The following is a 17,413-nucleotide window of genomic DNA, read 5'->3' as shown; positions in this document are numbered from 1 at the left end:
TATTCCTATCATTCCTAAAAATGCTATATCCATCAATCATTAAAGTTGCATCATCGAATGTAGAGTCTACATGCGTTTCAGATACTGCCAATACATGCACATTATTTGGTTGTAGTATTTGTTAAATCACTCACTTTATTTCTAAGACTGCATATATTAATATGGGCAAGTTTAAGACCTTTCTTTGGTAGTTTATGTAACATGTTAGAGATCATATTTCTTTGGCTTCATACTATTAGATTCTATATTGGAGCAAAACAATTTACAAAACAACTAAATGAACCCACCTATATACAATAACCCACATATACACATTCATACACATAAACTCAGACTAACAATTTTGCATTGCCACCAGTTGTCAAGGTTACGGTAAGTGAGCTACTGTGAGTACTCAATACTTAGTTGGGGCTCCTTTTTCCGCGGCGTGGCATGGAGTCGATCAGTCTGTGGCTGGCAGCCATATCACCCTGGAGCCCAAGACCGGTTGCCCACTGAAGCTAAGCAGGGCTGAGCCTGGTCAGTACCTGGATGGGAGACCTCCTGAGAAAACTAGGTTGCTGCTGGAAGAGGTGCTAGTGAGGCCAGCAGGGGGTGCTCACCCTGTGGTCTGTGTGGGTCCTAGCGCCCCAGTGTAGTGATGGGGACACTATACTGTCAACAAGCACCGTCCTTCGGATGAGATGTTAAACCGAGGTCCTGACTCTCTGTGGTCATTAAAAATCCCAGGATGTCTTTCGGAAAGACTAGAGGTGTGACCTCGGCATTCTGGCTAAATTCGCCCATTGGTCTCTGACCATCATGGCCTCCTAACAATCCCCATATCTACTGATTGGCTTCATCACTCTGTCTCCTCTCCACCAGTAAGCTGGTGTGTGGTGGGCGTTCTGTCGCACTATGGCTGCCGTCGCATCATCCAGGTGGATGCTGCACACTGGTGGTGGATGAGGAGATACCCCCTGTCTATGTAAAGCGCTTTGAGTGTCTAGAAAAGCGCTATATAAATGTAAAGAATTATTATTATTATTATTATAAATACACCCTTTTTCTGAAGAATAGGGATGAGCTTTAACATGCCAATACTTTTAAAGTTCAGTATTGTCAATATCGATATAATACTTCTAAATATGATAAATTATTAAATTTAATTAAATTACTAAGAGTAAAATGGTTAATGTTATCCACTTTTTATTTGAAACGCATTTTAACATTCAACATGCTTTTAATTGCAGCTTATTAGGTTACATTGTTGTTTACACATGGTTAAAATCTCTTTACTGTAGTGGTAACCAGGGAAATCTTTAAATATATATATATATATATATATATATGTTGAACTACGGTCCCTTTAGTAAAGTCATGTTTCATGTTCATAAGGGACTGCCAGTGATTTAAGATCATAAAATGCAACCTTTTTATTCAGACTGTGTGTGATTTTTATATCAACATTGCAGAATAGAACAAGATCAATATGAACTTTTTAATATTCAATTTACCTAAATGTAATTGCACAAACTATAGGCTACAATTTCAATTAGTTTGTGAAAATACTCAAACATATAATGTTTTTCTGTCCTCTGATAAGCATTATTCTGGGCTGCTGTTCCCAAAAGCATCATTGCTTTCTTCCGATACTTTTGTGTATGTCAGCCCTGCTTGAATGCACTGTCAGAGGTGAGTGAACGATCTCTGTGATTTATTGATTCTGTCTCGTATCATTTGAGTGTTCAGATGTGCAGGAAAATAGTTCTATCCTACACAATTATTTGCTAACATAGGTTATTCGCCCAATTCAATGCATTTTATACTCCTTAATATTTTGCTAAACAAAAATCAATGGTTAAAAAAACACCTTTAGTATCAATATTTTTGAGTATTAATACTTTCAATACTCACATTAGTATTGATGTATCTCTACTCCCATCCCTACTGAAGAAGCGTTAGCAAACTCTTGAGCAGTAACAGCAGTACCATGTATTCTGCCATTGTGTATGTTTGTTAACGCTTGCCTTTAAAATCAACACGTCCTGCGCGTACCTAACATGTACTATGCACGCGAATGACATCACCGTTTTCTAAGATTCCTGTATTGGGTGTTTACACGGAAATGATAACGGTGGCGTTTTCAAAAACTTGCACTTTGAAACCCATTTTCAAAAATATGCATTTTCAGTTCCCAAAACACTATTGTCTTGCAAACAATCAAAATGACGGTTTTACAAGACAACCTGTAGCTTCAGAATATTTTCATAAGGTATAAAGTATATTAGCTTAGCTAATATGGTGGTTTCCTCTGAGTGTATTGTGAGTTTTATTTGTGCTGTGTTCCACAGGTAGTCGGCCTACGGTGCAGTATTTGTCATCGCTGTGCGAGCTGCCTCATGCCCTGCAGTCCTACTACACCCAGGGCTATGTACTGGCCGCCCTGCATCCCATCATCCTCTCTGTGGGCAGGACCCGCTCTCTGCCCTGCAGCCTGCTTTACCGGGCCATTCTGGTCCGGCCACGATCCAGGTAATGTTCTCCATGAAAAAGACTCCATACCTCACCATTGCACCCCAAAAAACCCAACCCCAGCTCCTTCCAAGTAAATAATTAACTTTTAATGAGTCCGCATGAATATTTAATGGATCATAGTTGGAGGTCAGACAGTCTAGCTGGAGTGGGCGGGGCTTGTGTGAAGTCATACTGGGGTACAGATGTGGGTTAAATTGAAGTTGAAAGAAGCCCCTGACAACAGTGTGGTTTTTCAGCAGCCAATGAGAACCTGCAAAGAAGCAGTGGAGGAACAGGACAAGCTAGTCTATGAAGGTGTAAATTATTCAAAGTAACGTCTGGGACAGTTGTAATATGTTAATAGTGTTGTAGTGTAAAAAAACATTGAGCTGTGTAGTGCCAGTTCCTATGAAAACTCTGATTGATGTCTGATTCTAGTGAGAATTAGCTTGAATGCCCTTTTAAGCAGAGACAATGGCTTTGAAACCTCAAAAAAAAATTCTCTCAGGCAGTGGCATCCAGGCATATCCACATTGTTTGCTTGACTTCCTGTCTACTAAAATGCCTCTATCTGGTAATTTCTTGAAGGCAGCATAGAAGTATCTTTGTGTCCCGTGATCTCTGAAGCTCACTTGAATGAATTGTAAATCATTAAATGTGTTGTTTGAAACCAGTTTTCATTGATGCTGGTTTATGGTTAAACGTGTCACCATTTTTATAATCTACTAATGAAGGACATGTCAAGAATTGCAAATGTCAGCAATAATAAAATATGCATAATGTTTTCCTGCAGCGAGTTTAAAATGCATTTCCTAATCGATCTGTATTTGTTTGTTTGTGTTGTGTGGTTGCAGTAATCCTGCAGTGCCAATGATTGACAGCTTGCCAGTGTTGCGGGTGGAGGAGTGGCCACTGCCCGGAGAATCTCTGACCAGTGACACAGTGAGACTGCTCATAGACCGGGTCTGTGTCTTCATTTCAAATGCTTTTGTCTGTTGTCCATTTTGTCCAAGTGAGCCTGAAGACCTTAATTAGTTGCTTCAGGTGTGTTTGATTAGGATTGGAGCTAAACTTTGTAGGACAGTCGATCGCCAGGAGCAGGGTTGAGCACCCCTGATTTACAGTGTTCAAGAAGTTAAATTATTTTTGCCAGATCTCTTGTGGTGTTAGTAGTGTTAGACAATATTGTTTTTTACAGCTGATGACGATATCTTCGTAGAGTGGCTGATATGAAGCCAATATAATTATGTACTTTAATATTTAAGAAAAAAAATTTCACAAATAAATATTTAAATATATTATAAATATTAATAAAGTAAACACTGTAACCTGAATCCTATTTTTTATTTTATTTTTCAAAATAAAGCCAAGGTAACACTCGTTTACCGTCGGCATTCTGAATGTAAAATAAAAGTCTATTACTATATTAATATAAAAACAATCATTATAGTTTTTTGTATGCCTTTTTTTTTTTTTTTTTTTTTTGAACCGTTCTGATTATTTGACAGACTTCCATCCGTATTAGACAGAACTGTTAAATAGCAAGTGGGAGAATGCGAGTGATGTGCGTGTAGGTGCTGCCATTCTCAGCACTGTCAAAATAAATGTCCCGCCTCAAACACAACGACCGAACAGAAAAACATATCGACCAATGGCGAGATTTCAAATGGGCAAATATCCTATATATATTGGTCGAACACTAGTTGTTAGATCAGGTTTTTAGGAGTCTTGCCAAAATTTCATGTCCCCACCACATGCCTTTTTAAGAGTCAAGCATTTTTATATTTAGATTTTTTTTTTTTTATTAAATGTTTAAGTTTATAAATTTGCTTCACAAAAAGAAAATTTAGGTAAAGGCTGGCATACTCCACCAATTTACAGAGAAGTTGACACTAGTTGCTGCAGATTTGAGTTGACGGATTTAATATAAAATCAAGTGTGTGTGTGTGATCCTCAGTCTTTTAGTGTATAATGCCCAGTTTTCATGAGGACTTTCTCCTCTAAAAATCCACCTTAATTTCTATTCCTTGTGATGGAATGTTTAAATATGCTTTAAGATCACTAACCAGGTGTGTTGTGTGCGTGTGTGTGTGTGTGTCTGTCCTCAGGTGAACAGTTATTCCAGGGGTGGCGTGCAGTTTGTGGGGTCGGTGCTCCAGCAGGCTGGAGGAGGGGGATGTAATGGTAGGGTGCCCAGTCCCAGGAGGGGCTGCCGTTCCCCGCCCCGCACCCCACCTCGCACCCCGCCTCATACCCCACCCGGAGATACAGATCTAGAGGGCCGTAGCTACAGCCCAGGTGAGATGCTCCTCTAATTGCATTATGGACCGTCTGCAGTCTAACAATTTAAACCATTTTAATAGTTTTAAATTCGATACACCACTCAAGGTTTTACAAAGAGATGCATTAGTAAAATAATTACTAGACCGGTGTAATTTTTAATAATATTTGTTACACTAATTACACTTATCAGTTATTGTAGATGGACTGATAGTTTGACCTATTAAAAATGGTGTCTGAAGCAATGATCATTGCATGTCTGACTTTAATAAAAAATGCTAAAGATTGAGGTTGCATTGGTCATACAAAACGTGTGTGAGACTCGCTATCGTTTTCAGACCTGAGGTTGTTGGTGCTGTTTCACTCCTGGGCTCCGGGATGTGCCCCGCTGGATTCGCTGGCTTGCTGTTACCACCAGGGTGCGCTGTCCATGCGCGTGTCCAGGAAGGGTCAAGTCGTCAGTGCCCTGGAAGCTGATTGGCTGGAATTGACCGCAGCTTACTACCGCAAGGGCTGGTCATTGGTCGACTCCTTTGTATACTGGGACACACCTAAAGGTAGATCTTGGACTTATTTTTGATTGTCACAATTTGATTCCCTGAGCTGGTTGTTTTTTCCGCTGAAATGTTTGTTTGTGAAAGGAAGATGTCAACATCCCTCTTTAGCTCTTCATAAGGAAGATTTATGATTTTTTTAATATAAGGAATTAACTGATTGTTTTTTAACAAACCAGAACCCCTGTCATCTTGTTGTTGTTTTTTTCCTCCAAGTATAGCTTTTTATTTTCAGAAGTCTTCTTTATAATCCTCATTTTTATGCATCCTTCACATATCTCTGTCTTTAACCAAAGCCACGTTTCCCTTCTCCTGTCTCCCACCAGAACTAAATTTAGAGCTCACGTCCCTAACCTCACGACCGTGCTTCCTGTTTCGCACCAGACTAATAGGAGCTAAATCAGATGTGTGTGTGTGTGTGTGTGTGTGTGTGTGTGTGTGTTTGAGACATCTGGAGCTAGTCATTTTGACCATGAAAAACAGTTTACAAAGTAGCCCTATAATCTCACTCACTTTCTTCCCATGTAATATATTTCCTTATATAGTATATTTAATATGTATACTGTTTATGTTATTTGGTGGTCATTTAAAATTACATAAGATTTTAAATAAAAGAATAAATTAAGTTAATTTCTTTTTTAACTAGAAATGCTACAAATATATTTACTGTCACTTTTGATCAATTTGATGCATCCTTGCTGAATAGAAGTATTATTGTTATTTGTAAATCTTACTAACCCCAAACTTTTGAACAATAGTACGTGTATGTTGTCTACCTGGAATATATTATAAAGGATGTATAATTTAATTGCAAAAAAAAACAAAAAGACCTGTAATGTTCCCAGTGTTTGCTCTATAATCTTCCTCTCATTAATGTATCTTGCTGTCATACAAGTAGTTCAGTTTCATTATCTTTAGTAGGTCATTGACACACTTCCAGCACTGAATAAATGAGACCTACAAATGATGTCTCTATGGTTCAGTGGGTGAAAATACAGAAAAAATCGGATTAAAATTGTCTCCTGTACTATAAACAGTCACGTTTAACATTCAGATCAGAGTATTAATGATAAAAGATGCATTTGAATGAATACGTTAACATTCAGACACACATGTACACATCTAGAAAAACAAATCTAGCTGTGAATTGTAATTGACTTGCTTCTACAGTATAATGGTGTTTTTACAGGTGAGCCAGTGCCCAGGTCTCTAGAGGGACTGTTTGTCTATGAGGAGAGAAGCACAGCGCCACCTGCCAACGACACCATTGTAGTGGAGCAGTGGACCGTTATAGAGGTGTGACTGCATGCATGAAATATCTGAAAGGTGTCACATTATCACATGAAGGATGTTAAGTGTGTGCAATTTTGAGTTGTCTTGTGATTTCCTGTTTGGGTCCCAGGGTTCAAATGTAAAGACCGACTATGGTCCTCTGCTCCACACTCTAGCAGAATTCGGCTGGCTGCTCACCTGTGTGTTGCCCACCCCAATTATTCGCCATGACAGGTGTGACCCTCACAGTACAAGCCATATAATCATGTTTATTTACACCCCATCACCGTGTCCCAAGCTGACTGCTTTTCTTTTTCTGCAGTGAAGGGAATCTCGCCACCAAGCAGGTTGTTTTCCTGCAAAGACCCGTCAAGGGTCAAACGGTACCACAGCACAGTCAGGTAGCTGTTTGCTAATGTCATTTTAAACTACAGTATTACATTTGTGAATCTGTTGCTTTTCTTATTTAGTCGAATACATTTTTAAAGGATTTAATTGTTTTTGTGAGGAAGACTAACTTTTAAAGTGATAGTTCAACAAAATTTTTCAACAAAAGCATTAATAACATTTTAAAATGATTTTGAACAACCACTCACAAAGTATTATTTTGATATTATATATACAATTCTTGCATTTATTAGTATGTTGAATTAGTTTCAATTTGAGTGTATTGTAATTTGCATATTATACTCCTTATTTAGTTGACCTTGAATTACTAAAATGAATTAAAATTAATTAAAATTACCAACTAATTAAAATGTAACTTTAAACTTAAAAAATATATATATAAAAAGTCTAAATTAAAAGCGAAAACAGAAAATATAAAAATGTAATTTAAACATTAACAGCTATATTAGTTTATAAACCATACTGAAATAATGCTGCAACATTTCTATTTTTTTGTTTAGATTGTTTCTAATATTTATATTTTATTTTAGCTTTATTAAAAATGTACGTTTTTTTTTTTTTGTGTTTTTTTTTTTTGGTTAACTAAGTCACTTTTTTTTTTATACGAATAAAAATACAAAATCATTAAGGACATGAATCATTTGTTCTCTAAAGTTTTCAAAAAATTGCAATATTGAGAGATTTTATGGCATGTTGTTTTATTTTGGTTCTTGAAGGGATCTACACGACGAGAGGTGTGCAGTCACTCTGTGAGTCGAGGTGTGGATGAACCGCACACAGAGCTGTCGTCTCCATGTTCCGGGGGAATCGGCGGTTTCCCCGTGTTTGGAGGGGGGTATCCCAGTGCCCTGTCCCATTTAGATGAGGGAGGATTTGAGCCAGACGATGGGGCTGCAGAAGTCACCTGTATGTGATGAACCAACTCAAAGATGAAATTTCTTTTTCAAGTTCTGTCAGAAATCTTTGACGATTGAGAGCGGCAAGTGGCATAAAATTGACCACATCACCAGACCACGAGATTTGTGTCCCTGTATTAGAAACAGACTCATAGCACTTTTAACACGTTGTAAATTATTTTTTAACAAGCCATAAGGTATCATAGAGTTTGGTTTTATTTACTCTTCATTGTACATGAACTGAAATCACTCTGAAATTCACTTTTATTTACATCAACAGTATTTTGCAGCACTCGCACAATACCATGTTCAGTTCACATCACATTTGTCTCAAGGTGGAGCTCCTACACTATTTTTTTCCTCATCACTGTGAGTGTCCTTCCTCACTGTTCATTTTTTGCTGTTCTTTTTCCTGTTCCTTTTTTTTACTTCATCCCAGCTGACAGTTCAGTTGTTTGTTCTAACACCTGCAACAGTTCAACGTGACGAACTCAGGAACTGAGTGTCCAAACAGTCCCACTGCAGGACTCTGACATTTACTTGGTGTGCAGATTTGCGATGTGTTTACATTTTCTTGCAGAAATGTTCCAGGACTGGGAGTCAAAATATCAGAAAAGCTCCATTTAGTTTGGGATGCCAGTGTTTGAGGGAAATGCATATGCACCATAAGCATACAGTGCTTCGGAATGGAATCCAAGAACTAGCCAGTACTAAACGCTGTAGTCTGGTTTATCTGATCTCTGCCATGTGTTCAAGTGGTGCTAAAGCTGGATTTGGATCTTAATCTCCTGGGAGTTTCTTCACACTATCTAAAAGGATAAAGGGTAAAACATTTCGATTTGCATGTTAAGTGGCAGCATTTCAGTTTAATAACTCCTAAGGGACTATGGGCAAGGTACTTTCTTTTGTTTGGTATAAACTGACTAGTTCTCAGCTTATACGGCTGGATTTTTCAAACTGAGCTGAAGTGGTGCTGCTTGTGCTACCTTAAAATGTTTGTAGAATTTAACCACGTTAAGCTTTGTATTTTATCAGATTGTATCTTGCGTTGCCTTGACGATGTTTATCCCTCTTTGAGGAATGGTAGAATAGAAGCAGCACATTTTTGTTAGCTAAACAGTCTTTCAAGCTGCTGTATATGTTGAACCGAATAAGATGTTTCTTCAATCCTAGAAGCTAAGCCCAAGATATTTAACATTATATTCTAATATACCAGAACTGATCAGTATTATTTACCAACTGTAGTATCTGAACGTGTTTCAGACAGTTTTTGTAATGGTTTATTAAATGGGTATTTACCATTTACCTCGTATTAAAGTGGAAATTTGTGTTGTCACTTAGCAGTCGAACACGGCTTAAATGCATAAGCATAAATTAGGTACAAGTCTTTTATTAACAACAGACAATGGAAATACCATACATTTTAGTAAAAAAAAAAAAGGTCAAAGTGGGCCGGATAAGAGCCCTCCACCCATATAATAATTTAACAATGAGAGAAAAGACAGGGTGAATATCACCAGACTGGTTTATAGTCGGGAGAGGGGGAAAAAGAAAGGAAATTCTTATTGGTTGAGCAGAATTTACAATGGAGATGGAGTGAGATATGTACAAGGAGCTGCGGATGTAATGTTTTGATTGTTACAGCTGAAAGATGAAATTTGGATCAAATGAAGCATTATTGAGTGGAAAAGTAACGTATGTCAAATGACTAAAGTTGTACACCTCTGCTGTCTGGATTCTAGAGGCTCAAAATGCACAAATACAGCTCAGGCGTCACTCTCCCCAGCAGTGGCACTCTGGACTTCCTCTTCCAGGATGGGCACGATGAGGTTGTCCTTAGACATAAGGTTGTACTTCATCACGAAACGAGTGAAGCGGTGACACAAGAAAGTCTCATTCTGTGGGAAAGAGATGATCTTTTGATTAAATGTTTCTGTCTGATGCTTTGACTGTGCTTTTTTTAGCTAACTGTCCAAAGATGCCTCCTACTGACCACTGCAGGAGTTGCTTTGTCATGACCACTGCTCATTATCATGCTTAACATTCACTTGAAGTAATGACTCCAAACACTCTGTGAGCTGCTTACTTAGACACGGCCCTCACAGAAATCTCATTAATTACCAATTGGAACCTTTCTTAATGGGCTGCAATTCCTGTTAACAACCGCTCCGTTAACCAGAAAAATACAGCACACAAATATTTGGTAAAATAGTGTATTGTGAAATGATTTATGTTTTATGAAATATACGTGCTTATGAATTACATAAATGATCTTGCTCACCTCATACTTGTCAAAAATCTGGCGGTGGTGAAAGTAAGCATGGGAGAAGATCCTATAGATGCGACGGCAAACAGAGCCCAGTTTGGCCACAGATGATTCCTTAATGCTGACGCTATACAGAAAACGAAGAGGAGCAGCGGTTACGGTAAACATCAGTAACCTGTTTACAGCTAGAAAATCCTAGAAACGCAACATCTTACAAATTCATGATATAAAGCATATATGTAGGTAAAGCTGTATTTATTTATAGTAGCTGGAATAATTAAGTCATGCGGTGATATGGAACTCTGTAAGGGTTGAAAGGTTTGAGCTGCATAAGGTTTTGATTAATAATAATAAAGAAAGCCTATTTACTATTCATTCTGGTTATATCACCCACCCCCTAAACAAGGAATAAAAAATGGATTGGGGGGGTCCATTAAAAACTCAAATTTGGTTGTGTTTAAGCAGTGCTGGAACTAAAACAGATCTCCAGAAGGAGCACTGAACACCCCTGCTTTAACAGATGTTCAATAACTCACCGGCTGGGAAAATACTTGTTGCTGTTGAGAAGACACGCAGCTCCATCGAGAGTGTGCCTTGTGTAGTCAATGGCAGGGCACTGTGAGCCACCGGAAACAAACAAATCACCATAAGACACAATCATCCATTATTTAGCTTCTAAGATTAAAATGACAATCTATGAAAACAATCAACTAATTTGATGATCAATTTAAACACATTCTGGACATGAAAAAAACGATAACATCTGTTTTTTAATTTTATTTATCTGATTCATCAAAGACATAATATAGAGATCATGCAGCCCTAAAATTCACACATGGGCATAACTTCGTTTTTACTTCAAAGCTCATTTCAAATGCAAACTTTGAACTTGGATCAAAAGGTCACAGAGACACTCACCTCTTTGGGAGTCTTATGGGCAGCACACAGAAAGATCCACTGCTCAGTGGCAGTCATCTGGGTACACGTGTCAGGGTGACACTCATTCTATGGAGCAAAGACATCACACAGTCTAAATAAATATCTGCAGACAAATGTAAAGACATCTCAAACAACCTGGTACGTGGCAAGGAGACCTACTACTTTTAAATAGTGCAGTGCAGACTATAAGATTTATTTGTAATGTAACAGTGCCATAAAGTGTAAGAGAGATAATTACCTGCAGTTTAACTGCTAAGCCATTGAGCTCCAAACAGAACTGTCTATGTGTAAATACAGAACAGAATATTTACAATTTACACAAATACAATAAAAACTCCCAAGACACAGCAACAAAGAGAATCTGCCATCTGATAAACATTTTGAAGACCAACTTTAACTACCATGTACTAACATTTAAATAAATATTCCCCTTACTGTGTTCACACATGCTTTTAAGTTGTTTGTATATTAAAGAAGCATGCAATTACATCTACTATATCAAATTCTGTAATTACATGTATAATTAGACTGTAGACCCTATCTGTCACACTCAAAACCTAACCATGCTACAAACCTGTATCTTGCAATACAACTTTAACACAAATCGCAAATCTTTATGCAGGTACATAGTAGCTAAAGACATTATAGTTTAATATAATGTGGGACCTATCTTTTGACCAAAAACTATAAGCTATATGTCATTACAACATTAGATGATGTGAAAGCTGAAATGAAGAATCTGAGATGACGTTCAGACTAATAATATACCGGAGATGTTCATATTTCCACACCCCCTCATCCTGTCCCTCTGGAGGCTCCATAATCTTCTCGATGTTGGAACAGTCTGAACGGATGTTCTGCTGAATATACTGAACAGCAAAAACAACCATTTATTCACAATATAAAAACACAGAAAAGAAATGAACACAATGACTTCAAAATGTAATGAACTTTAGCACACAACTTCAATCTGTTCCTCATATAAAGATACTGTACTACTTAAAGGGCATTAGAATATGGTGTAAAAATCACATTGACAATTTTTAAATTTTTAAATTTTTTGGAGCTTGACAGTCTTTGGCCTCGGTCTGGAAAAGAGCAACTCTCAAAAATCTTCAGTGATTCAATGAAGTGAGAAAAGCGGTCACCTGTTGCACTGCCAGTGTGCTGTCCATCTCTTCAAAAGACTCATCAGACCAGTTGTAGAATTCCTAATAATGAATAAAACAACCAGTTTTATAAACACCTTAATAGAAACAACACTTGTTTATTCAATACAGTTCAACCAATGTTGAGCAATTACTGACAGTACGTGTGTGATACATACATATACGTCATAGCATTTAGGCAACTTAACTACAGTTTCTACGTTGTTCCCATTGTAAAATGTCCCATTGGTTATATCAATTTCTTTATATATTAGTGACTGAACACAGCAGTGTATAATACCTGAAAGCTGTATGACTCTGACATATAAGCGTATATTATGTTAACTATGTTTTAAATATAATAATTTAATGTATTTGAGCATCAGCAGCAGTGATGTTCATCCGGGTACTTCCAGACGGCTACTAACGTTAGCTGACTGCTGTTTGCCAAAACAACTAAATCGTGAAAGCCTGGCATTTCGGACGCCTCCTGCCCAATACTTCAGTACACATTCAAGTACTTTTAAAAACAACATAAGTACTATCATGAACAGGATATTCGACGAAAAACCTCCATTTGAGAATCATTCGTTTTCTCGGCTAACTGCTAGCTTAGCTCCTGAGTATATCTGCGGTTTCCGCATACACACGAGAACAAATCGTTTTTATCTAAATATAACATTAAAATATACTCTACGAACAGATTTGAGTTAGTGAAATGATTTCGAGTGTTATTCGCTTTTGATTTTACCTTCGCCTTGGTGCCCGGTCTATTCCTCCTCAGAACAGCTGTGCCCTCCGCCATGACCATCTCGACAGATTTAGAGTTTGATTGACAGCGCGCCCCCACTGGACGAGAAGCGCTACTACAGGAGGAGCTCAGTTTGATTGACAGCGCGCCCCCACTGGACGAGAAGCGCTAATACAGGAGAAGCTCCGTCTGATTGACAGCGCCCCCCCCCCCCCACGCCCCCCCCCCCCCCCACTGGACGAGAAGCTACTACAGGAGGAGCTCAGGTACAGTGATCCCAGCAAATACTGGACAACACGTTCACAATTATCAACTTCACAATGTCTTAAAAGTATTTATTTTATGTTTAATATTTTTTAACATTTATTTTTAACTGTATTTTAAACTGTTATTTCACCTGGGGCCTATTGCATTAACATGTTAATTAAATATGCATATTGCATTAAATATGTGATACTTCACAATGTGTCTTAAAGGGTTAGTTCACCCAAAAAGGAAAATTCTGTCATTAAAAACTCACCCTCATGTCGTTCCAAACTTGTAAGACCTCATCTTCTGAACACAGTTTAAAATATTTTAGATTTAGTCCAAGAGCTTTCTGTCCCTCCATTGAAACTGCACGATATACTGTCCATGTCCAGGAAGGTAATAAAAACATCATCAAAGTAGTCCATGTGACATCATAGGGTCAGTTAGAATTTGTTGAAGCATCGAAAATACATTTTGGTCCAAAAATAAAAAAAATGACAACATGGAGAGTATACCGTACATAAATTTTCAATGGAGGGACAGAAAGCTCTCAGGCTAAATCTAAAATATGACTGTGTGTCCTGAAGATGAAAAGAAGTCTTACGGGTTTGGAACGACATGAGTCAATAATGACAGAATTTTCATTTTTGGGTGAACTAACCCTTTAAGGACTCAAGGACCTTCTTGTACAAACATAAAGCCTAGAGTCCATTAATATTGAAATAATAGCCAAGCTTCAAGCAATAGCAAGTGAACCAAGCTTCTCAGAGTGTAGTAGCACATTTTCTTTGCTTTCTTTCTTACATATATTCATTAATAATGTAAATGTGTACCTATTGATTATTCTAAATAATGCCAAAGAAAAATAATTTTTTTGAATAATTTTTAATGAACAAAAATGTCATGGCAGTTAAAAAAAAACATTTTTTATATAACTGTGATAAAAAGGTCTAGGAGTCTGGTTACTTTCAAAAGGCACTGTACTATTATTATTTTAGTTATTCCTTCCGATTACCAGCTGTAGCACATATTCATAATTCAGAGGAAATGATTCATGGAATACACATTTTTATGGTAAAAAATTAATTTTCAAACCCTATAATTAGTTCTCTAATTAATTTATAATGACAATAAAAATAAGACTATAAGACTCCATTGTAATCTTCTATAAAGTTAGAGTTCAAGAATTCATACCTGACCAAACATTAAAACAGTTCATGAATATGGAATATAAAGTAATTGCAATTAATTCTGTGTGTATCCTAATACACACAATTCAGACAGTGCATATTCATGTTTCAACATTCACATGTTCATTTCCAAACAGTTCCATGAAGAAGCAAGATGAAACATCAAGATCACTTTATTTTAAACAAAACTTGATCATACTTATTTACAATTGAATGACAAACAAACATGGAACAACCCCTTTCTCCATGGACTCCAGGATGACACAGATGTTTGAACAAGCCCACTTCATTCTACATATTTGCCAAGAATATCTCCATCCCGGAACAGGAAATAGTCCTACAAAAGGAAATACAAATATAATCAAGTCACCATTATACAAATTATAAATATAATTTGGTTACATTTCTTTTATAGAACTTATTTAGAATAGCAACATAATTTTCTGACAGGAATGAAACAAAGGTGTGAAGAATAGAATTACTGTGTTTAAATTAACTTAAAAAAAGTTATTTCCAAAATTTTTTAATTTGTTGTAATCTAGGACCTTTATACAGTGCATGCCATTGTAAAGACTTTCCCTTACAGCCTTGTGTTCATCTCTTAAATTAATTATGGTGTCTGACCTAACTAAAGTCTATAATAACAAGCCAAGATCTTTAAAATAGTCTAAATCATGGATATGTATGAACTAATAATAAGAAATACGTACGAAAAAAAAAAAAAATCAATCATCTTATAATCCAATCATGACCAATGATCTAACCTTATCATCAAGAACAACTTTTGTTCCTCCGTATTCCGGCAGCAGAACTTTATCCCCAACTTTGACGCAGACAGGTGTTACTTTCCCATCCTAAAAGACAGACATCATTTAAAGTCTGAGGTACAGCATGCATCTCACACACTGTAGAGAAAACGCTTGGATCAGAACATAAAATATAAGCTTATAAAAAAAAAGCTACCTTGTTGGTGGATCCTGGACCCACTGCCACCACTGCAGCCTGCAGCACTTTGGCTTGAGACTTTTCTGGAATCATGATGCCTCCTTTTGTCACAGTCTCTGCAGCTAGCCGCTCCACCAACACACGGTCAAACATGGGAAGGAATTTCCGGAAAGCCTGCTTTGGGGCAAAGACATGCTTAGTACAGTGTAGAACCTATGTCTATGCATGTTTTCTGCAACACTACAAAAATGTACCACTAGGAGGAATTGCAGACTAGAAGAGAGAAAAAGAAGTCTTTCTTTTCCTCTACAATTTTTGCTACATTCTATATCTATTCCCAGAGCTGTTCAAATAATATTAATCAATCAATAACTATTATGGTTACATTCCCTTTTAAAAGCAGACCTTTAAGTAATGCTCCCCTAAAAGCACTACTGTGAGTTCTTGACTCCAGTTGACTTCAATCTTTAGTTTATCTGCCATACAGAGTACACATTTTAGCCTACTAAATGCATATATAAAAAGGATACCTAAAAAAAAACCCACTGACCATAACTGTTCACAAAGTTTAAAGATGAGAGCAGCTGCTTGTCTGAGAACAGGTGTGTGTGTGTGTGTGTGACCTTGAGAGAAGGACATGTGTGAGGGAGGGTAGATGGGATCAATGTTGAGGATTCATGTGGGGGAGGAGAGGAGTTTAGAGGTTTTGTAAATGTTTACTATCCTGCTGAAGGACGAAAGGACAGTCATCACGATAACCCCACAAGGCCAAACGGTTCGGAATGTAGAAAATTCCTAGAATTAATCAGTTGTGCATTCCCATCTGACCTCATAATACATTAAAAAGCAATTCATGTCACAAATGTCTTTAGTTATTGTCTGATACCTAAGAACGTGAGCATTTTTAAAATAATATGCTATGTTAATTTATTACAAGGTTAATACAGAAAAAATAAACTGTCAACCCATCTAGAGACAATATTTCATCTCTATGCTTGAATCGAACTGAAAACAAAATAATCTCAGTTACTGCACATAAAAATGCACGTGTTCGCCTCCATTCAAAATGACCCGGAAGTTCATATCGTGCTGACGCGCTATTGGTTGTAATGATCTTGGAGCAAGAGGAGTGTGACAACCCGATTCAAGAAATTAAGATGATGGAAATATATTGAGCTTTCACATGCAAGATGTGACGGCACCTGCAAGAAAAATAATTTATACGCATGGAGAGAAATTATAATTCTACACACTGTCATACACAATAAAATAGTATATGTTGTGAAATAAATATACCACATGTTTTAAGCTACACTTTTAAACATTACTCGTCTGTAAACCAACGATTTGCTCAGATTTAATGATAGCAAACCGGGTTATCTGTGAAATCCCCAAACACTCCTTTTAAACCATTCCTCCAAACACTGTGTACGAAGTAACGCTTCTCATCGCATCAATGTGTTATTATATTATATTATATTAACTCAGAGCACGAGTTCGTTCCTAACCGTGACCTTGCAGCTGAAATTGATGGAGCGTTATAAAACACTGCGCTATCTCAGTCACACAAATCAAATAACTACATAAACAAGTCATTCAGTGGTGCAGCTTGAGCAGTAATCTTACGCGTCTTACCATGTTGTTGATCTTTATGAGAAGCGAGTCCGACAGGGCAGCACAAGACAGTCACACAGGAACACTTAACCAGTGCGATCCACGTGAAGAAGAAATGTCTGGAAGGGCACTGCGCATGCGCCAAACACTAATCCTTACTGACCCCCCGTCCCGAAATCTAGAATATTCCTCGATCGACTAACGTTACACAAAGACGTTTACTTTTTTTTTTTTTTACCTGTTTAAAAGGCATTGTTGATTACAAATAACAAAATGAATACAGTAAAAAGCTACGTAAATAGGGACCTAAATAATAATAAATAATATTAACCTAGTGTAAATACTAAATAAATAATTATACAACAAAAATACGAATTTATTGTCTTATACAAGTCAATACATGAT

The 17,413-nt window shown here is 37.2% G+C and overlaps 2 protein-coding genes across 6 annotated transcripts in view; one reads left to right on the top strand and one right to left on the bottom strand.

The window, feature by feature from the left end:
- Positions 1-9,847, top strand: part of LOC127965080 (raftlin-2) — a 31,635-nt gene extending 21,788 nt beyond the window's left edge. Inside the window, exons 2-9 of the mRNA XM_052565635.1 lie at positions 2,334-2,514; positions 3,351-3,459; positions 4,605-4,794; positions 5,115-5,333; positions 6,520-6,626; positions 6,733-6,836; positions 6,925-7,003; positions 7,727-9,847. Coding sequence (XP_052421595.1) covers positions 2,334-2,514; positions 3,351-3,459; positions 4,605-4,794; positions 5,115-5,333; positions 6,520-6,626; positions 6,733-6,836; positions 6,925-7,003; positions 7,727-7,924 — 1,187 coding nt within the window. The 3' untranslated portion in view covers positions 7,925-9,847. The remainder of the gene's footprint in view (positions 1-2,333; positions 2,515-3,350; positions 3,460-4,604; positions 4,795-5,114; positions 5,334-6,519; positions 6,627-6,732; positions 6,837-6,924; positions 7,004-7,726) is intronic.
- LOC127965081 (MOB-like protein phocein) lies at positions 9,281-17,181 on the bottom strand. 5 transcript variants are annotated; one of them, XM_052565640.1, is made up of 9 exons: positions 17,030-17,181; positions 15,413-15,571; positions 12,260-12,322; positions 11,880-11,980; positions 11,350-11,392; positions 11,091-11,177; positions 10,709-10,788; positions 10,188-10,299; positions 9,281-9,804 (listed from the first exon to the last, which is right to left on the bottom strand). In XM_052565640.1, the coding sequence occupies exons 1-9, from the start codon at positions 17,030-17,032 to the stop codon at positions 9,673-9,675; spliced, it is 780 nt and encodes a 259-aa protein (XP_052421600.1). In that variant the 5' UTR covers positions 17,033-17,181; the 3' UTR covers positions 9,281-9,672. The 5 variants fall into 5 exon arrangements, with proteins under 5 accessions (XP_052421600.1, XP_052421596.1, XP_052421597.1 ...); XM_052565636.1 differs by lacking the exons at positions 15,413-15,571; positions 17,030-17,181 and adding an exon at positions 13,011-13,148; XM_052565637.1 differs by lacking the exons at positions 9,281-9,804; positions 10,188-10,299; positions 10,709-10,788; ... (2 more) ...; positions 11,880-11,980; positions 12,260-12,322 and adding exons at positions 14,607-14,786; positions 15,214-15,303.
- Positions 17,182-17,413: the final 232 nt, after the last annotated feature.

Source organism: Carassius gibelio, chromosome B9 (genome assembly GCF_023724105.1).
Source record: "Carassius gibelio isolate Cgi1373 ecotype wild population from Czech Republic chromosome B9, carGib1.2-hapl.c, whole genome shotgun sequence".
NCBI lineage: Eukaryota > Metazoa > Chordata > Actinopteri > Cypriniformes > Cyprinidae > Carassius > Carassius gibelio.
Note: the sequence above shows the minus strand (reverse complement) of the source record. Positions and strands in the feature narration are given on the sequence as shown.

Bases quoted from the DNA above. Each gene is read 5' to 3' on its own strand.
- LOC127965081 (XM_052565640.1), bottom strand. The intron at 11,178-11,349 runs GTAATTATCTCT...TTTGCTCCATAG, and splicing joins GCTTAGCAGTTAAACTGCAG to AATGAGTGTCACCCTGACAC. The intron at 9,805-10,187 runs GTGAGCAAGATC...TCTTTCCCACAG, and splicing joins AGATTTTTGACAAGTATGAG to AATGAGACTTTCTTGTGTCA.